Below are 25,861 nucleotides of genomic sequence, written 5' to 3'. Positions count from 1 at the left end.
GAACATGACTGCAATACACAATTTTTTTCTTCTGTAAAATGTAATAATACATTTTTACATTTATTATTACATTTATAATATGTAAGGTAGGTGCAGAGTGGTTGTGAGGATTAAATGAGATTAAGTTTTTGGGGGTTTTTTTGAGATTAAGTTTTTAGTGGAAGTTGCATAGCTTGGCTGAGCTACAGAGACTGTGGGCCTGAATTAACAGTAGCACTTGTCCATGCATACTTACCTCTTACTACATGTGATTCTAATTTATGTCACAACAAGATTTAAAAATTACTCAAGGCAAGAACTTTTTTGAGATTACTCAGATGACTAAAACTGTAAAAATTAATTTTTCTAAAGCAAAGGAACTACTGAATTTGTAATAATTTTGACCAAAAAAGAATGAGCTGTCAAACTGTACTCTAAGTTATGTTACACATGTATATTTATGGAAGAACCTCTTTGCCACACAGTATGTTGAGCATAAGGAAATCTATTAAGGGAATACCAACCTTTTGCACGTATTATTTTTCGGAGGGTCCTGAAGAAGATGCATAGTCAAAAACAAACAAACAAACAAACAAGATTAACACAGAGTATATAAATCTTCTCGAATAGTCATGCAAACTCTGAAGCTAATAACAGAACTTCATCTTTCATGCAATTTGATGTTTACAAATCCATATGTGATGGGAGGACTAGGAATTCTTTTTCTGATAATATACAGGTATTCCCTAGTAAAGAACCACTAATGAAAGCATAGAGAAATACGACCTAAACTCTTTTTATTTGTAAAAAACAAACAAACAAACAAAAAAAGCCACTGGTACAAACTATATTGCAATGAACTAATTTGCAGTCACAATGGTAAGCCTGGTTCACTGTGGCTTGCCACTGGCTGTAGCTAAGATGACATTTTGTGAAAACACTGTTAAAAAATAAAAACTCCTGTCTTGTAACATAGAGATCAATTGGGAAATGCTCAAAAGCATGCAGATGACTGTTCTGTGGCTTAGAGAAGTGAACTGGTTTACTCTCTGAAATCGTAATAGTTACGATTAGAGACCTTAGGGCTTATTTCACAATGAAAACACCAAGAATGGAGTTAGGGGAAAGAAAATACCAAAATAAACTTAAAAACAAAAATCTGGCAGTAACAAGTAACAAGGTACTTATACACGCGACAACACTGATGAACCTTAAATGTTACGTGAACTGAAAGAAACTAAAGACCATGTATTATATAAAGTCCATTTACATGAAATGTTCAGAATAGGCAAACCGAGAGGCAGAAGAGTAGATTAGTGGTTTCCTAGGGCTGGGAGAAGAGGAGCTGGAGGGAAATGGAAAATGACTGCTAAAGGTTACGTGGTTTCTTTTTGGAGTGATGAAAATGTTCCAAAATTAATTTGTGATTATGGTTGCACAGCTCTGAATATACTAAAAACCCTTGACCTATACATCTTAAATAGGTGAACTGGATGGCATGTGAATTATACCTTAATAAAGCTGATACTAAATTTTAAAATTCACTTTATGTAAATATCAAATGAAGTTATGGATTTCATTAATTAGCTATATAGTACAAAAAAGCCTGCTAACTTACTGCCAGAGGACAATAACCCATTAGCATAAGTTACTGCTGCCCAAAAGATCATCTTTGCCAATATGCAATAATATGCCAGGGTATGCACACATAACTACAGATTTCAGTAACCTCCAAGATTCCCAAAAACCCTACATACATACTGGCCTAGATATTTTAGAGCAGACCATGAGATAAATTTTAATTTCATATACCCAAAACATTGTCATGCAAATGAACACATGCCCCAAACCTGAAAGAAATCGCCTACAGGCAAGTAAAACTTCTAATAAAAAGTTTTAGATAAATCCTATTAATATACTACTACACTTCTTTGAGACCCCGTTGTTAACAATCTGGGACATTTCTCCTTGAATAGAATGAGTCAGGCTAGCTAAAACATGTTACGGTCAATCTTTGAGAAATACAGCAAGTGTTTTACAGATTTGGAAGGCTGGGATGGTAATGACGGTTGTGTGTGCATCTCACTTACAACGGTGCCTTTTTTTTTTTTTTTACAACATTGCCTTTTTAAAGCTTTTTTTAAAAAAACTAATTAATTAATTAATTTATTTTTGGCTGCGTTGGGTCTTTGTTGCTGCACGCGGGCTTTTCTCTAGTTGTGGCGAGCGGGGACTACTCTTCATTGCAGTGCAGAGGCTTCTCATTGCAGTGGCTTCTCTTGTTGTGGAGCATGGGCTATGCACACGGGCTCAGTAGTTGTGGTACGCAGGCTCTAGAGCACAGGCTCAGTAGTTGTGGCGCAGGGGCTTAGTTGCTCCATGGCATGTGGAGTCTTCCTGGACCAGGGCTCGAACCCGTGTCCCCTGCATTGGCAGGCGGGTTCTCAACCACTGTGCCACCAGGGAAGCCCAACGTTGCCTTTTTAAATATTCCACTACAGTAGCCAAGAAATAATTGAATTCTATCAAGAAAATTCCACGGTCTTTTATGCTTTCTTTATCCACACATATACCAATGATTTATGGAACATAAAAATGTAGACTTAGTATTTAAAAAAAAAAAGCGGAGGTAATCTGAAAGGCTTACGTGAAAGCGAAACGGAGTAATATATGTATTGTGATGTTTAATCTGTAACCACATTAAATCGGTTAGTTCATATAAATGGATTCTCTAGATTTCAAAGTTTTTAGCCTCTTTTACAACCAAAAGCACTGGTGTGTGCTAACTACAGTGAGCCTCAGACAACGCAGTAAGCAAGAGAGAGAAGAAAGAGAGGGGGAGAGAGAGGCCAGACGAATCAAGACCATAATATACTGAAACTGTAATAGTTCGTAATAAGCAATAAAAATTTTAAAATATACATGGTTTCCTTCCTTCCTTCCTCCCTGCCTCCCTCCCTCCCTCTCTTTCTTTTAACTAAGTACCTCAACCCCTGTTTTAAGAGCAATCTAGGAAAGAAAAGAGAAGGAAGCTTATCCTCTTTAGAATACGAAGAGCCAAATAAATGCCAAAGTGACTCCACTTTTAATCAGCTATAAATGAAAGAGTTTTTTAAGGCACTGCTCTTGTAGCCAAGTGTCTTGGCCAAGTTTGGAAAGAAGCCAAATAAGTTATTTTTAATTTAACAAAATTAAGAAGAAAAGGGTTCTATTAACACAAAACCTTCCTTCATCTTCACCCTTCCATTCTCTCCGTGTACAGCTCCCCCGTTCTCATTTCCACTCCAGAGCTCTGTGCTGCATCTAACAGATGCTTAGGTGAAATTCCTACAGTTTATGATTGACTTTAATTTACCCCTGTGGGTGTTCAGGCATATCTTGGCTGGTTATGTTCTTGCCCACATTTTAATTTACATGCAAGATTGGTCAGGAGAAGTGACTGCTCTCCATCTTTGGTATGTATAGTAGTAATTGCAATACTATATGATTTTAGTTATAAGAGAGCAGTTCAAATCCAGAATTCTACCAAAAGCCTTACCAAGTGATTAATATGCATGCTTCTTTATTCTCCAATGAGTCTGGAATCCAATTCCAAACAACCAGATTGCTTTAAGTCTACTCTGATTTTAGTCCAAAATTAACAGAAATTAACTGTTTAAATACAGTGGTTCCTAAAGTTCAAGATTCATTAAGCCTTTAATTCCGTCATAAAATAAATAAGTAAATAAATATATTTATATACATACGAATACTAAACATGGACTTTGTAGAACAAGAGGAAATATTTCATAATATTTGAGTAACCTTTTTATTAAAGCTGATTATAACTGAAATTATGTCTAATATCCTCAATCAGTTTCCTCACCTGTGAACTGAAAGGCTCAAATCAGATGAACCTGAATTCTAAAGTCATATTCAATTAACTCAACACAATTTTCCGACCCAAGGGCATTTTAGCAAAACCTACAAGAGCAGACTTTTAAAGATTAGAGAGAAGTTAATACCATTCTCCCACATCCAAGAAGGAAGACTGAAGGAGCACAACCACACAGAGATGTTTCTATGTTTCAGCACGTACATAAAGGTGTGTTCTTCCAGATACTCTTCCGAGACAGTGTGCCGTGAGTACCAACCCTCTCTGATGTGGTTAAAAGAATGACAAAGAAATGTCATAATTGGCAAACATATGGGAAGGGATTTGGGGGTTAGTGGGGGGTGATTTCACTATGAACCCTGTTTATGAAAAAAACATGGGAGGAGAACACATGCTTAAGGAATGGTGTACTTTGTCACCAGAACATAAACGTAGGAAGCAATGTGCCAAAATTATAGTTCTGATGCATTCAAACATATAGACAGAGAGTTACGTGTATCTTCAGCCTAAACAGTTTATACTTAGACTTTCAGAGGTTTAAATAAAAGGGAAATATAAGGTATATAAGAAGCTTATGTTTTAATTCCTAAATTGAATGTTAGCCATTCCAAGAGGATTCCAAGTACTTAAAATTGGAAAAGTGGATTTTAAACCATAGGACACCTTCAGCAAATTCAATGAGTATTTGGGTGGTCTGGTAGTCTTTGCAGCTTTTTATTTAGAATAATTTGGTTTCTACGTGGCCAGAAACTTATGAAAAACAACTTGGGAACTTTGGGCTTCAAACACTACTGCAAAGGACTTTCCCCCCATAATACAATGGACTGTGTAACATTAGCTAACAGTACATAAATTTTAGTTTTAGGTTCATCATACAACCTAAAAAGTCTGAGTTTTGAAAGTATATGATTTCAATATTTTCATGGCCATGTGGTGTGGATCTTGAGGACAGCCTTCGCATGACGCTCTAATGTACTAAAATTGCTTTCTAGATGAGAATACAGTTTAACAATTACTGTCTTGTAAAGCATAAATCCCTAGAGTCAGCCCAGTCATATAAGTAATACTTCCCTGTACATAAGGGCAAATTCAAAGATGAAAAACACCTGCTGAAACAAATTTCTATACGACTCTCTCAAGAACCCATTATAAGATACATAAGACATCACTGAAGAAAAAAAATTAAAACACTCAGACACTAATTTCTACTGGGACCTAAGAAGTGAAAAACTTGTTATAACATTGGAGGGCTGACTTGCAAAAGATGTTACCTTGTCCTTCTGACATCTTGCTTTGCCAAAACTACACATCATTTCTCAATAAAGCATTACAAGAAGACACTAAGCCTTCAGATTCCTCAGAAAGGGTATTTTGTCTTTCAAGAGTGATCCTGCCATTACATTCTATGCTTTATTTCAAAAGATTACGTTACAAAATACAAATGTTAGGGGAAAAAAAAACAGGCAACAATGAAACCATCATACAAAATTCTTTGGTAAATAGTAAGCACTACTCATCTAAAGGGCATCTGCATACCCATTTTAAACGTTAATAAATTAGGTTGTAGATATGATAGGAATATTTAACAATTCTTAAAAGGAAATTTTTAGTATGATGCAACCAACTAACTACATTACATAACTATAAAGCATGCATTCTTTTTAGTTTCCCTCCCACAAAAGAGAAGGTAAACTGAATGTTATGTATGTATAATACTTTACGTACGTGTAATAGAAAACTGTATAACAAAAGTCTGTAGCATCTGGGAGAAAAAAATGTATCTGCCTTTAAATGCAAGTTATAAATTATAAAGTTGCAAGTTATAAATGCAAGTTATAAATCTAACATAGATGGAGTTTACTAAATTTCAAAAGTTAAATTTTTTAAGTTAAAAAATGAAGTTTAAGAAACATGTTAAGGGACTTCCCTGGTGGCGCAGTGGTTAAGAATCCGCCTGCCAATGCAGGGGACGTGGGTTCGACCCCTGGTCCGGGAAGATCCCACATGCCACGTAGCAACTAAGCCCGTGTGCCACAACTACTGAGCCTGCGCTCTAGAGCCCATGAGCCACAACCACTGAGCCTGTGTGCCACAACTGCTGAAGCCTGCGTGCCTAGAGCCCGTGCTTCTCAACGAGAAGCCACCGCAATGAAGAGTAGCCCCTGTTTGCCACAACTACAGAAAGCCCATGTGCAGCAACGAAGACCCAACGCAACCAAAAAAACAAACAAACAAACAAAACCATGTTAAGCCTTTATAGAGACAATCTTACTTCCTTAAAAAAAAGAAACAGATCAAATCCTGTTATAGCAAATGTCATCTCATCAAAGCTTTTGTCTATGGAATACTAAGTATTAAAGAGAATGAGAGAGATCTTTATAAATGGATAAGGAACAATCACTAAGATAAAATTTTTTAGAAAGAAGGGGCAGAATAGCACCTATGAGATTTTTAAAGCAAGGGATGGTTGGTCTGTCTACTGATCAATCAGTCTATCTATCCATCCATCCAACTATTTATATTTATGAATGCACAGAATCTCTTTGGAAGAGTAAACAAGAAAATGGTAGCTGGTTACCTCAGGAGAAGGGGAACTGGGAGACAGAGTTGGCGATGGCAGTCATTTTTGTTTTGTTTTTTTGGTTTGTTTTGGGGGTTTTTTTGTTTGTTTTTTTTTGTTTTTTTTGCATTACCCGGGCCTCTCACTGTTGTGGCCTCTGCCGCTGCGGAGCACAGGCTCCGGACGCGCAGGCTCCGCGGCCATGGCTCACGGGCCCAGCCGCTCTGCAGCATGTGGGATCCTCCCGGACCGGGGCATGAACCCGTGTCCCCTGCATCGGCAGGCAGACTCTCAACCACTGCGCCACCAGGGAAGCCCGATGGCAGTCATTTTTATAGTACACTTTTTTGTACTATTTGAATTTTTAACCATGTACACCACAAACTACCCATTCAAAAAAGTTAAATGGAAAAATGGTCAGGTTATTGGGTCTATGCACCGTAATGAGATTTGACCAGTGAAGCAGTTGAACTGTCACCTAGATAATATCTGTTGAATAAATGAATGAAATGGTGCCACTTTTTTTAGTCAGGTTAGCATTTGTATGTTCCTTATCTCCTGAACTGAAGGTAGACTGAGTGATAAAAATGTTAACCAAGAAGTAAACCCATAATCCAAAGAGAGACCTCATGGACCACAAATGTGTCTAGGTTACTTTAGCACAGTAGGCAGGCAGGCAAACTGGCACAGAAAACACTGTTTCTAAGGTGAGTTTCCATAACTCAAAGCAGACCAGAAAAGTGTTAAGTATGAATGGAAGACTGATGGCTCTCAGCATGGGGACTAATCCAGCCAGGAAGAGATTTAGAGACAAAAAGGTTTTTTAATTCTAGTTAGTTATCTTTGACTGAAGCAGGTAAGAAAAACATCTGTTGCCAGATCTGTAGTTTTTAAGCTTTTAAGTTTTAGTATTGTAACAAACATTTCAGGGTCTTGAACCCCAGGCATTATCAATCTAACAAGGAAACAAGGTGACCATCAATTATTTATTTACTCATGTCATAGCAAAAGCAGTATGAAAGGTAGTTTCCAAAATACTGGGAAAGTTTCTGATTTACACTCTAGAATAGCATGTTTTGGGTGCTTTTTTTAAAAAAGTTTTTTTGAGGGGGTAGAGAGGTAGTTTCAGGCAGGGAAGAGACATGGAGCTTGGAGCTGTGGAGGGAGGAGAGAAGCAGAAAAATAAAGGAAGAATGAAAATGAAAACTCTGTCGCATAAGGCAGAAGACATTAGGCATTAAAAAAAAATCACTTCCTCACAGAGGTTCTGAAACCTTAACCGAAAGAAAGGAAAGTATTAATGAAATGAACTTTACATGTACTTCTTCATGGTGAATGTAAAAAAAAATTGAGGGCTTCCCTGGTGGTGCAGTGGTTGAGAGTCCCCCTGCCGATGCAGGGGACGCGGGTTCGTGCCCCGGTCAGGGAAGATCCCACATGCCGCAGAGCGGCTGGGCCCGTGAGCCATGGCCGCTGAGCCTGTGCGTCCGGAGCCTGTGCTCCGCAACAGGAGAGGCCACAACAGTGAGAGGCCCGCGTACCGCAAAAAAAAAAAAAAAAAAAAATTGAGAAAAGAGACACCTGCAGCCTAGACACAGAAGTGCCTCTTTAAAACCCATGTAAGAAATAAATGTGGAGGATCAAGAATTTGTTCCTGGAACTAAAATCAGGCTGGACTATAGCTCTATGACAACCTATGTAGGTGGTCTTGGATCTGCCAGAAGTACAGCAGTGTGACTGGAAACACTCAATAATCAAACTCTCTATTTAATGGAGACTATCCTTTGGGTATAGCAGACATGATAAAAACAGCCTTGAAAACACTGCCTTTAAGCACTCTTTAAGCCAGGCTGGGGCCAAACTACATTTGGAGACTTCTGAATTTTTAGAGAATTTCACCAAATCTCACCAGCTAAAAGGATTTCTTTTTCTTTATTTCTTACAAAAAGTCCAAGGCTCAACAGTTTTAATTTATCTGAGACATCTCTAGTTAATTCTTTGGCCTATATATAGAAGGCAGACAGTGCTTTCCACAGAAGAGAACTAAAGTTCCCTAAGTTTTTAAATGAAAAGATGGGCATGTCATTCAGCACAGTCTGGTGCTTGGCTATCTGGGTTACGTTAAGTGCAAATTCCCACCTCCAGAGATCATGAATCAGTAGTAGTAATGGCAGCCCAGGAAATATGCGCATTTCAGAAAACATGCCAAGAGATTACAATACAGGTGGTACAAGGAATAGAATTTGAAAAACACTGCTCTCCATTCCTAAGAATGGTCTTAACTACATACTATACTACCAAGGAAGAAAAATAGCAACAAGAAGCAATTTGTAGACTTCTAGACATTATAACTCCCCCACAATTTTATTTGTCTTAAATATAATGGGTGTTCTCACAGTGCTGTGCAGAAGTGGGTTATGCCTCCTGGATACAAGGTGCATCTCTTGTACAAATGGGAACATCCCTTGAATCAAATGTTGACCTCTGAAAGCAATGGTTTCTGCACATGTTCAATATACCAAACAAGCCATGCTTAGTTCAAATTTTACCTTAATTACACAAGTGAAGATTCAAGAATGGATAGTACATGTGTTAGGAGGGGAGGACAAACAAACCAACAGTGCTCACAAAGCATTTAAGGAACTATTTCATGCCCCCTTCATAAACAATTCAACAGTTCAGAGTAGCAGAGTGCAGCAAGACGGAAGCGTTAATTTACACAAGCACTCTGGATGGCAGAGCAACAGGTGGCAGATACCATCAAGCAATCTCTTGAACTGAAAGAATTCTTGTGTATAGGCCAACTTTAACTGCTGTGTCATATGAGTTCAGTAATACCAGCTCAATGAGGAAAGGGAAGCAAGAAGCTAGGAGGAAAAAAGGAAGGAGCATTGCCTCCATGATGTTCTGGGTGACAACTAACTGCTGTCCCTTTAAATTAGAGGGTAGGGGAAGTCAAGGAAAATAGCGAGAAAAAAGTGGGGGAATAAGGAAGATGAACCATCCAGCTTGTGGGAAGCAAAAAGGCTTTCATATTTTCTTCCTGGTACATTATGCAGTACACATTAAGGTTTTCAAATATTTAATCTTTTGTTTTTGTGGTATCACTGTGTGAATGGGAAGGGTGTGTAGGCCTATTTGAGCCTACACCATAGGGGAATAGGGACAGAAAGGCCTGTTCCAGTCAATTACTCAATTGTTCCAGTCTACAACTCATTCTAAGACTTGCAAGAGTAAACCGACCTTCCAATTCTTTTTCCAACACAGAAGCAATTATTATCATCTATACTATTAAATGTAAGAATAAGAAATACTTTTCTACAACTGAACCTATAAACTAATTTCTTTCAAAGCAATATGGGGCATGGCTTTAGAGTTTCAGTTTTTTAGAAAAGCGAATAGAAGCATGAACAAAATGTTCCTACTGTTCCAGACTCAGCTATTCTTTTTTCCTGAGATGGTACTGAGTCCAAATTCCTGAAAAACAGGATTTTTGTTTGGGGGAAAAGTAAACACTTCTCTTGTTACAATACATTTTAAAAAGAAAAAGCAATTTTATTTGAGTAAATAGAAATATAAACACTTGAAAGACACAAGAGAAATAGAGGACTTCTTACCTTGCCATCACTTCTAGGTTTAAGGTCATTCTGTTTAAAGAGGAAAACAAATAATATTTTAAGACACATCTAAACGAACTCTCATTACCTGCTTATTTCTAACTTTGGAACATGAGACTACACTCTGGTAGTAATTCCCTGGGAGATGCCAGGGTCTACAGAAGGGTACTGCCCACTCCCCCACCCCTGCACCCCTGACTCTGAGCGCATCAGGGTCCCTTGTTAGAATGGTATGGTTTTAAAAGTCCATAGTTACCACTTTTAGCAATGAATTTGCAAGACCAAACTACTATTTTAGGTAGAGATATTAACTGCATTACAAAAAAATCAATCAAAAATAATCCCACCTCCAAAATCAGTTCCTTTTCATAGACACTATATGTGTTGATTTACAGACAAGAAGCTCTATCTTAGCACAGTAAGGCTAGATGATTTTGGAGAAAATTTAGCCTAATGGCTGGGTTGAACGAATTTCCATTTTAGTAACTCATTCCCTCATCATGATCTGTGGCTGTTGGATAGCTTCCTCTCTCTACAAGCACTCCTAGAGCTCAGCTAATTCTTACCGGATGCACATCACCAATATAGTACTGTTTGAGCATTTCTCTGGCATCAGAGGAGTGGCCTACATCTTCAAAACTTTCAGTTGCATCTCCACCAGCTTGTTCCAGCAGAACCTCTTCTCCGCCAGGATGCTACAAGGAAAAGATATTTACTGAAGAGAGGGCTGTCTGAAAAGCTAACTAATGTAAGCTACTTCCTCCTCGCCTCTCCTCTTTTCCCCTTTCTCCCTTTAATGGCAGCAATGGGACGAATCAGCACTGCATACCCCATGACAGGATGCAATGGGGAGAACACACGGAACTCCTGTGTCTTTTGGCCAAAAATGCATAATGTGGGTTTAACTGTGAGGAAACCTAGGACAATCGCAAATTGAGAGAGATTCTATGAAACGACAAGCTGTGACCTCCAAAAATATCAAGGTTAGGAAAGCCAAAGAAAGAATATTATTCTATTCCTGCAACTTTTCTGTAAGTTTGAAATGGTTTCAAACTTTAAAGCTAAATAAATAAATAATACCAACATAATTGCCTCTATACCTAGAAAGTAGATTCTATCTATAACTTACATGCTATATACCTTGGATAAGTTATTAAGAAATTGAGATGTCTTTGTTTCCTTATTTGTAAAATGGAGACAATATGAGTACCTATCTTTACTATTGTGAGTACTATATGAGATAAGGATAGGAAATACTCTGTACTCAACAAGAGAAAGGTATAGTTAGTATAATGTGCTACCATCTATCATTTTAAAAAGCAGATACACATATGCATGCATATGCATAAAATCTCTCCGGAAACATTTAAGGGAACCTGGTGGCTGGGAGACAGGTGCAAGGAAGACTTTTCACTGTACACCCTACCGAAATTGGTTTCGCAAGTACAGTATTACCTACTCAGAAAATAATTTTTTAAAAATTGCATTTAGCACAGTCCCTGACTTAAACACTCAATAAACATTTACTTACAACTAGCAAGTTTAGAATTTACACTATTAGACATATATAGATTTATATTTTTGGAATATCAAGTAATGCTTTTAAGTAGTTACTTTTTATAACAACCTTTTAAGCAGAAATAATATTATCATCCCTATTTTAAAGATGAATTCAACAGAAGCACAAAAACTCTAAGTGTAACCTCCCAGTCAGTCACTTGCCTCTGAGCTCTGTGAGGATAAGGAAACTTCTATTTTTGGCTCCTAAAAGGTCTCCACCCAGTGATTGGTCTCCCACCCCAGCATTAAGCATGCTGTTTTGAAGCAAGAGTTAGACAGCTGCCACTCATCTGTTGTTACATCTGAACCCTCTCAGCCCTGGTAAGCTATTATTTTTGGAACTGCGTCCCAACTTGCTCTATGTACCTAAACTATGGACGACATCTTTTCCTTATGACACATCCCAACTATTATGCTGCCTTTTCAGAGTAAAAGGATAACAAAATGTCTTAGTGGTTTGAGATATTCCAGAGAATGGCTGAGTTTATGACTCCCTACATAGCTCTTTCTACAACTACAAAGTATTTTCATTTTCACCAATCTCCCATCATAAAGAAATAAATAAGCAACTCTTTTATACTTTTTTTTCCTACTGTATGGGGAAAAAAAGAATAAGGAATCAACTACAGCTTTATAACAGAAATAAGTACAGTTAGTTAACATTTTGGTACATACAACTGTTTTTCCTGTCCATTCAATCATTTCAATTATTATGCTTCAATTTTTATTGAGTACTTACAATTTAATGTACTAGGCAGTGATGACAGGTTTTGTGTCTTCATAAAAATGAGTTCATATGGTATATACTGTTTTATAGCCTGCTTTTTATTTTTCATAGAGGCCAAGGAGGGTCAGAGTGGTCAAAAAAAAGGGTTCAGTAAAATAACTCTCACTCCAAAATGTGGTCTTAATACAGATGGTTTAGAGCAAGCAAAAATATTTCAGGGAACCCTTCGTTACTGTTTTAGAACTCTATAAACTTCAGACATTATTTAAAATCAAATAGCACCAGAGGCAATGCACTAGGCCTGAGGCCACAGCAGAGCCCAGGCCAGCCCTGAGCCAAGATAATGCCCAGGCTGCAGGACAGGAGAAGTCCCTGAGGAGAATCCCGAGAGGAGCCCCAGTGCCCCAGGGAGGAGAAGCCCCGTGACCCTGGTCGGACTGGCTCTCAGTGGGCTGCTCAACTCCAACATGAGCCTGGGTGGTCCAACCCATCTTTATCATCACCTGGGGGTGTGATCCACCACTAGGTGTCTATCCTACTGCAGAGTGACAAGAAGCTCAACCAGGAGCAAATATCTGAAATTAATTAATTAATTCAAAGCACAGTCCTCAGGGAAAATGGAAATTATATTCCCAAACAGTCCTTGACATAAAAATATTACTTCAACAACCCAGAGGATGGAGTTTTCAAAAAAAAAAAAAGGAAAATAATACCACCTTCTCCTACAACTGATCCCACGATGCTCACAGATGTGATGAAAGAGAATGTCACAAATGTCCTCACTGTGATTCTTATTGGTGGATGGATCAACATGACATTCTTAGGCTTTATCACAAAGTGCTATTTCCAATGACCCTATGTAAGCTTACGCTACAGAAAGGAATCGAACTACCCATTATTAATAGCTGCATCCTGGTACTTCTGCTGTGTATTTGGGCTTCAGAGCATTCACTCTCCAAATGTGGGATAATGCCAATGACCAATCAGGAATGATGGAGACACAGATGACTGCAGCAGCCATGGCCATGCCCACCACAGATACCAAGAAAGCTTTCAAGACAAAGTGAAAAGTTTTGGAGCTAACAGATCACCAGAGGGCACCAGGTGATGCAAAGAGGAGCACATGGCCAAACGCCTCCACTTGGAAGGCATATTCAAAAATGAATTACGGACCTCTTTTTGTGTGTGTGTGTGCGGTACGCGGGCCTCTCACTGTTGTGGCCTCTCCCGTTGCAGAGCACAGGCTCCGGACGCGCAGGCTCAGCGGCCATGGCTCACAGGCCCAGCCGCTCCGCGGCACGTGGGATCTTCCTGCACCGGGGCACGAACCCGCGTCCCCTGCATCGGCAGGTGGACTCTCAACCACTGTGCCACCAGGGAAGCCCTAAAGACCTCTTTTTGAAGGTCAACCAGGGATTAGCTGTTGGGAACTTGGAGTAGTCCTTAACCTTTTAACTTTTGTTTGCACTGGAGACTCACAGAATAAAAAGGAAAATGCATGAACTGGTGCGTATGCAACAAGGATCATTCTTGTCTGACCCAGGTTCTTTTTTATGTTTGAAACTAGAAGAAACGAGGCCTGTGTGCTGGGTGACTTATAAGGAAAGAGCTATCTTTTAAATGTTTTTAAATTTCCTTCTGGTGCCTGTAGAAATGAAAGGCAGAGAAGGGGGGAAACTCAAGCTAGTGATAATATATAAAAACTTAGCAAAAATTCAACCTTTGGAAGAAACATTGCCAATTATAACTAATTATCATGTGCAATCAGCCTGACTTCTAGACCACAGTAAACTCCCGTTTTCTTGGGATCCGAATACCCTGTATTTTTATGCTTAACTTATGTGCTAGTATTTTTATAACTTCCTTTAAAAAACTAATAATTTTCATTACTGAAAATTTAGAAACTATGTATGAGCAAAAGAAGTCTCTGTATTGTTCATTTTGAGCCTACAGAATGACATAAAGAGCAAATGTGTCAAAACTTTATTCAAATAAACTCTTTTTCAGAGTGAATACTCAGGACCAGGACAGACTTAGCAAACCTTCTATATCTCTTAATACTGTCCAGGGAAAGCTGATGACCCTGATATACTGCTGGATTCTCAAGTGCCTTCAGGATGACCAAAGATAGGTTAAATATGGGAGATTCTTGATCTGGATCTCAGAATATATCAAATCCACCAGGGGAAAAAAAAGAAATCAATGGTTCTGTACTGTATGTAACCACTCAGTTGAACTAAAGACCCAGTTATTCTGGATATGAGAGTTTACATATTGTTATAAGAAGGAAGATAGAGCAATTGCTGGCAGATACAAAGATAACGGTTGCCCAGGGATAATTCTGTCTGAATTAAATGTCCTAGGGAAGTGGCAGTGTGCCATTCTATACCAACAGTTAAATGTAATTTGCATGTTGAGTACTGTAATCAAAACTGGGGAAATCAGAATAATATCTGTGGATTGTATCAGTATCAATATCTTGAGTTGTTTTGTACAACTACAGTTGTGCAAAATTTTACCAGTACAAGGAAATGGGTAAAAAGTACAAAGGCTCTCTCTATTATTTCTTTTATAACTGCATATGAATCTTGTTATCTCAATAAAAATTTCATTCTAAAAAAATAAAATCAATTCCCTAAGTATATACTAGAGAAATGTGTATACATATATGAACTTATACACACACACAAATGATCATAGCATCATTATTCATTATGACCCTAAACCTGAAACAACCCAATATCCATAAGGAGAATATGAATAAACTGAGGTATAATCATACAATAGAATCCTAATCAGCTATGAAAAAGAATGAGGCACTGCAATATGCACAAAAGAATATAATATATTGAACCAAAGATGCCAGACACAAAACAATATATACTGTGACACTCATTTGTAAAAAGTTCAAAACGAGGGATTTCCCTGGTGGTCCAGTGGTTAAGACTCCGAGCTCCCAATGCAGCGAGCACAGGTTCAATCCCTGGTTGGAACTAAGATCCTGCATGCCACATGGTGCTGCCAAAAAAAAAAGAAAGAAAAGAAAAGAAAGGAAAAGGGCAAAATGAATCTATAGTGTTAAAGTCAAGAGAGCTAGTACCTCTGGGAATGAGGAAGGAGGCAGTGATTGGGAGGGTCTACAAGGAGAAGTTCCAGGATGTTATAATGTCCTAGATGGTGGTTATCCAAATGTGGTCACTTACTAGAGTGACACCATATGGCTAAATCTTAGGAATATATAAATAGTGGGAAAATAAGTTCCAAAATACCACAGACACAACTGCCTTTGCGTATACTCTAGGTATAGTCAAATGATCTTTGACAAGGGTGCCAGGACCACTCAACAGGGAAAGGACAGTCGCTTCAACAAATAGTACTGGGAAAACTGACTATTCACATGCAAAAGAGTGAAGATGGACCCTTAACTTACATCGCATACAAAAATGAACTCTTAATGGATTAAAGACCTAAACATAAGACCCAAAACTATAAAATTAGGGGAAAATCTTTTATGACATTGGACTTAGTGATACTTTCTTGGATATGACATCAAAAGCAAAAGCAACAAAAGCAAAAGTTGACAAATGGGATTATATCAAACTTAAAAAGTTTTATACATCAAAGGACACAATCAACAGTGAAAAGACAACCAACAGAACAAAAGATATGTAAATCATAAGGGGTTAATATCCAGAGTATATGAAGAACTCCTAAAATTCAACAACAAATCAAATAACCTGATTATACAATGGGCAGAAGAGTTGAATAGACATTTCTCTGAAGATGACACACAAATGACCAACAAGCATATGAAGAGATGCTCAACATCAGTAGTCACTGGGGAAATGCAAATCAAAACCACAATGAAATACCACCTCCCACCCATTAGGATATCTATCATCAAAAAAACAGAAAATAACAAGTGTTGATTTGGACATAAGAAATTATAACCCTGGGAATGTAAAACAGTGCAACCACCAGCACCATCTATTTCAGAACTTTTTGTCTTGTAAAACTAAAACTCTATGGGGACTTCCTGGCAGTCCAGTGACTAAGACTCCTTGCTCCCAGGACTTCCCTGGTGGTGCAGTGATTAAGAATCTGCCTGCCGGTGCGGGGGATATGGGTTCAATCCCTGGTCTGGGAAGATCCCACGTGCCGCAGAGCAACTAGGCCCCTGCACCACAACTGCTGAGCCTGCATGCTGCAACTACTAAAGCCCACATGCCGAGAGCCCATGTTCTGCAACAAGAGAAGCCACCGCAATAAAAAGCCCACGTACCGCAACGAAGTGTAGCCCCTGCTTGCCACAACTAGAGAAAGCCCACGCACAGCAACAGAGACCCAACACAGCCCAAAAAATTAATTAATTAATTATTTTTTTAAAAGCCTCTGTGCTCCCAATGCAGGGGGCATGGGTTCGAGCCCTGGTCAGGGAACTAAGATCCCGCAAACCACAGGGTATGGCCAAAACAAAACAACTCTATGCCCATTAAAAGCTTTTTTTTGATTTAATATCTCTTTCATCTAATATTATTATAGCCACCTCTACTCTTATTTTGTTACTATTTGCATGGAATATGATTCCATTCTTTCACTTTCAACCTATTAGTGTCTCTGAATCTAAAGTGAGTCTCCTATAGATGGCATATAGTTAGACCACGTATTTTTATCCATTCTGCCAATCTCTCTTTTGACTGGAGAGTTTAATCCATTTACATTGAAAGTAACTGCTGATATGGAAGGACTTACTCCATCAAAATGTCAGAGGACATTATCAAGAAAGTGAAAAGACAACCTACTGAATGGGAGAAAATATTTGCAAGTCACATATCTAATCAAGGATTAATATCCATAATATATAAAGAAATCTAACTTAACAAAAAGACAAACAATCCAATTTAAAAATGGGCAAAAAACTTGAATAGTCGTTTCTCCCAAGAAGATACAGAGAACGAATAAGCACATGAAAGGATGCTTAACATCATTAGTCATTAGGGAAATGCAAATTGAACCACAAAAAGATACCAGTTTACACCTGCTAGGATGGCTATGACTGAAAAACAGAAAAATTACAAGTGTTCCATGAAGAAGTTAGAACCCTCATCCATTGCTGGTGGGAATGTAAAATGGTACAGCTGCTGTGGAAAACAGTTTGGAGTGTCTTCAAAAAGCTAATTATAATATAATTACCATACGACCCAGCAATTTCACTGCTAGGTATATATCCAAATGAACTGGAAACAAAGACTCAAACAGACACTTGTATGCCATTGTTCACTGTAGTATTGTTCACAAAAGCCAACAGGTGGAGACAACCCAGGTGTCCACTGAAGAATGGATGAACAAACAAAACGTGGTATACACATATCATGGAATACTATTCAGCCTTAAAAAGGAGTGAAATCCTGATACATGCTACAACATAGATGAACCCTGAAGACATTATTCTAAGTGAAATAAGTCAGACAAAAACGACAAATACTGTATGATTCCATCTACATGTGGTACCTAGAACAGTAAAATTCACAGAGACATAAGGTAGAAAAGTGATTACCAGTGGCTGGGAGGAGGTAGCAATGGGAAGTTATTGTTTAATGGGCACAGTTTCAATTTGGGATGATGAAAAATTTCTGGAAACAGCTGATGGTGATAGACACACAACAGTGTGAATGTACTTAATGCCATTGAACCGTACACTTAAAAATGGTTAAAATAGTAAATTTTATGTTATGTATATTTTACCATAATAAAAATAAAAATTTAAAAACCTAAACATGCTAAGTAAAAGAGGCCAGATACAAAAGGACAAATATTGTATGATTCTACTTATATCAAGTAGCTAGAATAGGCAAATTCATAGAGACACAAAGTAAATTAGAGGTTGTATCAGGGGCTTGGGAAGAGTGATGAGAGGGTAGTTATTGCCTAATGGTTACAGAGTTTCTGTTTGGGGTAATGAAATAGTTTTAGAAATAGATAGTGATGTTGGTTGCACAAACTGTGAATGCGATTAATGCCACCTAATAGTACAGTTAAAAATGGTTAAAATGGCAAATTTTTATGTTATATATATTTTACCACATACACACACAAAGCTAGGTTTACATACCTATAATTAACATAAGCCCAAAAGTTTACTTTTGTCTGAATCACAGCAAAACAAAACAAATAAGACCAAGAGTCTGGAGGTTATCCTCAGTCACCTAGATTGGTTGGTTACCAGTGCTATTCAAATCTATTGGACAATCATAAGTTTCTCCCTATTTTTATTAAGTAAACCTAATATAAGGCAGTACACATTTCCCATTTTTTCTAGGATCTATTTTGCTTTTAAATCTCATATGAATTTGTAAAAACGATTCTTTTGAACTGGATAGCCTTTGTGTTTTAAGACTAATGGATCTTGTCTCAGCTTTTAATGCATGAGCAATTATATAACACTACAAATATTTCAAATAAACTATATGGCAACCAAGATCATAAACTTTCAATTGATGAAACAATGCCTGTGATCGATTCATTTCTATCTCAGACCAGCAATAATCAAGTGAAATACTTTAGATACAAAGGAAACTTTGTAATGTCCTCTTGGGAAGGCTTTTAGTGGGTCAATTGTCCACGGAATATGTGGTAGGGAGCAGGGGAAGCCTTTTGGCTTTTCCTTAAGTTCATTTACTAAGTATTACTGAAAGGAGGACAGAAACTTTATGTTTTAATATGGAAAAGAAAGAGGACAAATTGCTAACAGAAAATAATACTTCCAGATTACTAATTCTATGGAAAGGATAGGGGACAGATGGGCAGAAAAGAGGAGAATGTGAAGAATGACAAACAGTTACAGGATAAAAATCTTACTGGGAAAAAATTACACAAATTCTCTGTGAATGGAAATTCCATGCTGATGTAATAAAAATGTAACAATAGGGGGCTTCTCTGGTGGCGCAGTGGTTGAGAGTCTGCCTGCCGATGCAGGGGACACGGGTTCGTGCCCCGGTCTGGGAAGATCCCACATGCCGCAGAGCGGCTGGGCCCGTGAGCCATGGCCGCTGAGCCTGCGCATCCGGAGCCTGTGCTCTGCAACGGGAGAGGCCACAACAGTGAGAGGCCCGCGTACTGCAAAAGATCACCTGACTTGGAAAATGAAATCTAGAAACATTAAGATTACAGAAGCTGCAAAATTAGGCCAGCCTACCCAAACAGATTAGCAGAATACCTCATCAAAATAAGATACGGATGTTAAAGTTTTGGAGAGGACAAAAACTACTTCCTAAAAAACGGTCTGACAACTCAGAAAAAGATAATAGACCTGGGTGGTGAACAGCAGGAAATGGTGCAGGTCCATAGGTATTTGCATTTGGATTAGAAAGAACCTAGCAAGGCAGGGGTGTCACCTAGGAGAGGTTAACTTGATGGCTGCCAGAAATGGTGTAACCTTGGCAGTCACAATTGCTCACGGTCTGAATTTCAGGTCTGCAGATCTGAACATAACTTATTCCCACCAGATTACATACCCTTATCCCCACTGTACTAGGTACCACTGCTACAGATTCTCACAATTCCTTAGGCATCTTCATGGTACTATCACAATTGCAATTATTTATTTAATGTCTTTCTTCCTCCACTAGACTATAAGCTCCCTGAGAACAGGGACCATGGTTGTCTTATTCATGGCTGTATTCCTGAACATAGCATAGAACCTGGAACATAGTGAGATCTAGGGGGCGCTCACTCTGCCCTCCTTCCCTCCCATCTGCCCTCTCTCCCTCTCTGGCATGTATGCTGCACGAATAAATAAACCAAAGTCAATTTGTGATCAGGGCAGCTCACCTAGACAGTGCTGGAGTTTAAATTTTGCCTCATCTTCTTTCTAGCCTTCCCTAGGACCAACCACTTGAGATCGTTCAAGGAAAGAAAGCATACTTTCTACAGATTTGGTAATTCCACAAGCTAGATAACGATCAAATTGCACTTTTTTTGGACCAGCCTTGGAGAAATCCAGTAAGAATTGTTATTAGTCAGACACTGAAGCTTTCAAGGGGTACCCTAGGGTGGCACCAAACAGAGCCTGCATTCTCCATCTTTCCAAAGGCAAGACCACTCTACCTTACACGACAATTGCTTGTACACAGATCTCATCTTCCCAGCAAGTCCAAAGCATCTAATTCACCTTTAAATCTTCAGAGCATGCGCTAGTTAGTAAGCACTCAAAAGATGCTACAGGAAACAATATAATTTTTTATTATTAATAAAAATAACCACTAACACTTACTGAACTCTTTATGCCAGGTACCATGATAAGTCTATATGAATTACCTAAATCAATTGTCTCAACAACAACCCTGTGAAGTAGGTACTATTATCTCCCTTGAGGAGATGGAAAAAGGCCTTTACAGAGCACAACTGCCCAAGGTTACGGTAAAGTAGGAAACTGAACAAGACTCTTGAACCCCAAAGCCCACACCCAGCCATTAAAATGTGTTATATATATATCGCCAAATGTGTGTGTATATATATATGTATATGTATATATATATATATATATATACGTGTGTGTGTGTGTGTGTATCACCAAAATTCTCTTCAAAAGACACTTAAGAAAATGTAAAGGCAAAATACAGACTGTGAGAAAATACTCGCAATGCATATTTCTGAAAGGACTTGCATCCAAAATATATAAAGACTGCTTTCAAGTCAATAATAAGAAAACAAACCAATTAAAAATGAGCAAGACTGAACAGACACTTTACAAGACATGCAAATGGCCAATGAGCCCATGAAGATACTCAACATCATTAGTCATCAGGCAAATATAAGTTAAAACCATTATTATATATCAGCACACATCCATTAGAGTGGTTAAAAGTAAATCACTGACAAAACATGTGTCAATGAGGATGTGGAGAAACTGGAAAACTAATGTATTGCTGGTGCGACTGGGAAAAGGTCTGGCAGTTGCTTAAAAAGTAAAACAAAGACAAAAACAAAAAAATATGACCCAGCAATCTCACTCCTAGCTATTTACCCAAGAGGAATGAAAACATATGTCCACACAAAGATTTGTACGTGGGCTTCCCTGGTGGCGCAGTGGTTGAGAGTCCGCCTGCCGATGCAGGGGACACGGGTTCGTGCCCCAGTCCGGGAGGATCCCACATGCCGCGGAGCGGCTGGGCCCATGAGCCATGGCCGCTGAGCCTGTGCGTCCGGAGCCTGTGCTCCGCAACGGGAGAGGCCACAGCAGTGAGGCCCGCGTACCGCAAAAAAAAAAAAAAAAGATTTGTACGTGAAAGTACAAAGCAGGTTTATTCATAATAGCCAAAAACTGGAAACAACCCAAGTGTCAATCAACAGGCAAATAGCTAAATTTTAGTATGGTTACAATGAAATTAGAAGCACTAAATAGGAATAAATTGCAGATACACAGAAAAAATATAGATGAATCTCACAGATATGTTAAGCGAAAGATGTTAGACAAATAAGAACACATACGGGTCTGCAGTGTTAGAAATCAAATCAGTGGTTGTACGGGAACATAGATGGTAGAAATGTTCTATACAGTGATTGTGATGGTGATTACACAGATGAGACATTTTTCAAAGCTCACTGAACTCCACATATAAAATCTATACATTTTATTATATGTACATTAGATCTCAATAGAGTTGACTTAGGCGGGGGAAAAACTTAGATGGCAAAATATTACTAACAACCCAAATGTTTATAAATATGAGACTGCTTAAACAAATTATAATCAGTCCAACAAATTCTATGAAGAATAAAGAAGTATTCCAGGTATGGATATGGAAAGACTCCTGAGATATACAGTTACATGAAAAAAGCAAGGCATATTTCAGCAGGTATTGTATGCTGTTACCTTATGGGTGAAAAAAAAAAAGTGGGAGGAACTACATTCACTTTTGCTTGTACATGCAAAACAAAACTCTGGAAGGATTCACAAACAGCAGTAGCTAACTTTAGGAGGAGGTCGAACAGGGCAGATGGGAGGAAGGCTTTTCACAACGTACCCGTATGACCTATTCAAAAAATGAAAAAATTACCTGGGTTCCAGAAAAAAGGTACTAATTCTAACTTCCCTCTATCACATGCCCAATCCTTCCAAATTATATCTAAGATGTGGAAGAAGCTGGTTGTAAAACAGACCTAATTCCATACTCTATAGCCATGAAAAAAAACTGAGGCAAATTCTAATGTAGTGGGCATAGGTTATCTGGTCAGACTGCCTGAGTTCAAACTCCACCTGTACCACTTAACATTATGACTTTGTGAAAGTTATTTCTCTGCTCCTCAGCTTTCTAATCTCTAAAATGGGTTGTTAGAAGGGTTAAAAAAGAAATTACATGTAAGCCACCAGAATAATAAGCACCCAAGAAATACTATTACTATTAAACCAAATCAATTAATAGACACTATAATTCAATTAAGGAATACTATGATTCCATTTCTACTTATACATATCTGTATACATTGGTGTATGCGTGGACGATGTAGAAGGATTCAAACAAATTCTTGGGGTTTAAAGAGTTTTACTTTCTTTCCTTCTGTATTGTTTTTCCCTCCAACCTAGTATTCCCACTTATGCCAACAGTCACTAAAAAATACATAGAAAGCTTTAAAACAGCACTACGTGTTGTTACTCTTTTCAGAAATGGTTAATTATACATAAAACAATGGCTTCCAAACTTTTCTCACTTGTGATACAGTAAGAAAACAAGAATATTAACTGAAACAAAGGTTCACAAAAACATGCTTTGTGAACAAAGGTTTACAAAATCATACTTACCCTTGCTAAGAGAGATGCACTTCGATATGTTCTAGTCAATGTCATAAGATATTGTAACCATTTTTATGTGATTTTCTTTCTAAATAGAGGTTCACAAAAGCTATACTTGACCTGTCCCCTCCTTGATCATACTGACCTCATCTAATACTCTCCAGCTACCATAACCTCCCTCACTGTTCGTCAAACACACTAGATATACTTACACCTCAAGGCCTTTGAACTTGCTCCCTCTGCCAGGAAAGCTCTTCCTGCAGATATCCACATGGCCAGCTCCCTTAACAGAAAGCCTTTACTCTAGTCCTCTTCTTAATCAAGCTATTTCTGGCCATCATACCTAAAATTTCAACCCCTCATCTTCACGCCCTCACCCCATACATGTCCACAGACCTCTTCCCTGCTTTATTTTTCTCCTTAGCACTTAACATAGCATATATTTTAGTTATTTACTCTGCTTATTTTCTGCTTCCCATAGATGGTAATCTCCATGAGGGCATAAATGCTTAACTCTCCGCTGCTGCATCCTCAGCACCTAGAACAGTATCTGGCACTTAGTAGACACTTGATAAATATTTGAATGAGTAAGTGAATGAATGACTAGACTTGGAGTGAAGAAGAACACAGGGACAGAGATGCTGGAACAGGTAAGTTAGAATGGCTAACTACAGGTAAAGATTGGCAACTCAAGCTTGAAGGGCCGCCCCTGGCACACCTGTGATGTCTCTGGCTCCATCAGCATGTGGTAAACCAGGCTGGGAACCACTATTAAAGATTAAACTCATGTCCACTACACGCACTAAGTGTTCCTTCCAAGTTCATTATCTATTCTGAATCAATCAAGAAGAAACTGGGGGGGAAATGAAACCACAAATGAAAAACATTACTGGCCCATTATGAACTATGCTTTACCAGGCATGCTACAAGCCACACTTGAAACTTATTATGAGGCATACATCAAAGGACATAGCTAAGTCTAGAATTCCAAAGTAATACTGTGTAGACAAGAGAAACCGAGGTATTTATCTAAAGCACACCCTGCCACTAATCAACTGTCTGACCAAAATCTCTCTGAACCGGTTTCTTATATCCCTGTTAAAATAAGGTTCACTACTATCCAACTCACTCTCAACTAGCTAATTTGAGGCTGAAATAACGGGAAAGCACTTTTAAAAGCATAAATGCCATACGCCCTACAAATACAAGAAGTTACTAAATTCTAAGATGTTACCTTATTGTCCACTAGAAAGATTTATTTAAAACAATGTCCTTAAAAAAAAAAAGGGGGGGACCAAAAATAAAAGGGACTTCCCTGGTAGCGCAGTGGTTAAGAACCCGCCGGCCAATGCAGGGAACAAAGGTTTGAGCCCTGGTCGGGGAAGATCCCACGTGCTGTGGAGCAACTAAGCCCGAGCGCCACAACTACTGAACCTGTTCTCTAGAGGCCGCGAGCCACAACTACTGAAGTCCACGCGCCTAGAGCCTGTACTCCGCAACAAGAGAAGCCACCACAATGAAAAGCCCATGCACCGCAAGGAAGAGTAGCCCCCGCTCTCCTCAACTAGAGAAAGCCCGCGAACAGCAACAAAGGCCCAACGCAGCCAAAAATAAATAAATTTTTAAAAAAATTTATTTAAAAAAGTAATAATAAAATGAAACAATATTCTTTTTGGGAAATTTTACGTTTTAAAAGTTTTTATAGATTTATGAATCAGGATGTAGAGCTTTATCCCGTAAGCCCCAAATTAGTAGAAAACAAATTTTGCTAGTACATTTGCTCCAGAAAGAGAATGAAGCGAAATGAAACTTTTTCTCAGTTACAGCAGGATTATATTATGCAAGAACTTACAAGGAATTAACCATAAGATTATTAATCTATTACTCAAAATAAAATAATACACACCATAAATAAATAAATAAGCATTTAAAATATCCTAAACCCTCAGGGATTGGGAGTGAGGGGAATGACTGCAAAAAAGCAAGAGGGAACTTTTTAGGGTGATGAAAACACTCTTTCTTAATTGAAGTTGTGATTACATGGGTGAATACATTTGGCAAAACTCATCAAACTGTACATTTTAAATAAGCACAATTTATTGTATGTAAATTACACCTCAGCAGAGTTAAACAAATTGAAAGTCTGTTTCCTTGAAAACAAAACAATCACTCAGTTGTATCAGGGTCTTGAGAACTTGTAAAACCTAATACAAAAAAAAAAAAACCTAATACAACAGGCTTGATTTACAAAAGAGGGTGACAGAACCTGAGTCAATGGCCAAAAAAAAAAAAAAAAATCAACTCATAACTTCTGGACTCAAGGTCAACTCAAAATAGAAAAAAGAAAGGCAGCATAATGGGGGGAAAGGAGGAGGCATCTCAGCTTCTCGAGAAAATGAAAAGCAAAAAATGATATTACTTCAGAAGCCATAGTGTAAAGGGCAGAGGTTTGGAGCTTTCAGACCTGGGTTCGAATGGCTCTAGGTTGTTAGGTGAGAGACCCTGAGTCTCAGTTTCCCTTTCCGTAAAGTGGGCATAATGGTGACTCAGAGTTTAGCCAAGCACGTCGTAAGTGCTCAATATGTGACTCAAGGCACGAGAGTTTAGTGACGGCTGGAAATACATGCACAGCTAAGGCCCCCCCATCTCCGTCTCGGAGTGTCGTGCTCCCTTCCGTACGCCTCTTCGCCCTCAGCCAGGCCTCACTTCCCTCCTATACACACCCTAGCAGCGTTTCCGGGCCCGACCACCC

General features: G+C 38.5%; 2 protein-coding genes and 1 pseudogene across 3 annotated transcripts in view; 1 reads left to right on the top strand and 2 right to left on the bottom strand.

The window, feature by feature from the left end:
* The window catches only part of CYB5B (cytochrome b5 type B), a 32,514-nt gene that overhangs the window by 6,318 nt on the left and 335 nt on the right, over positions 1-25,861 (bottom strand). The window contains exons 2-4 of the mRNA XM_067718906.1: positions 10,597-10,725; positions 10,031-10,060; positions 504-532 (exon numbers count right to left, since the gene is read on the bottom strand). Of these exons, the coding sequence (XP_067575007.1) occupies positions 504-532; positions 10,031-10,060; positions 10,597-10,725 (188 nt within the window). The remainder of the gene's footprint in view (positions 1-503; positions 533-10,030; positions 10,061-10,596; positions 10,726-25,861) is intronic.
* Positions 10,597-25,861, bottom strand: part of NIP7 (nucleolar pre-rRNA processing protein NIP7) — an 82,535-nt gene continuing 67,270 nt past the window's right edge. For both annotated transcript variants that reach the window (XR_010939020.1, XR_010939021.1), the window contains exon 7: positions 10,597-10,725. The gene's annotated coding sequence lies outside the window, so the exon portion shown is untranslated. The remainder of the gene's footprint in view (positions 10,726-25,861) is intronic.
* Positions 11,233-13,384, top strand: LOC137215414 (ER membrane protein complex subunit 3 pseudogene; annotated as a pseudogene).

This window comes from Pseudorca crassidens, chromosome 20 (genome assembly GCF_039906515.1).
Source record: "Pseudorca crassidens isolate mPseCra1 chromosome 20, mPseCra1.hap1, whole genome shotgun sequence".
Lineage (NCBI taxonomy): Eukaryota > Metazoa > Chordata > Mammalia > Artiodactyla > Delphinidae > Pseudorca > Pseudorca crassidens.
This window is presented reverse-complemented; position numbering and strand designations above follow the sequence as displayed.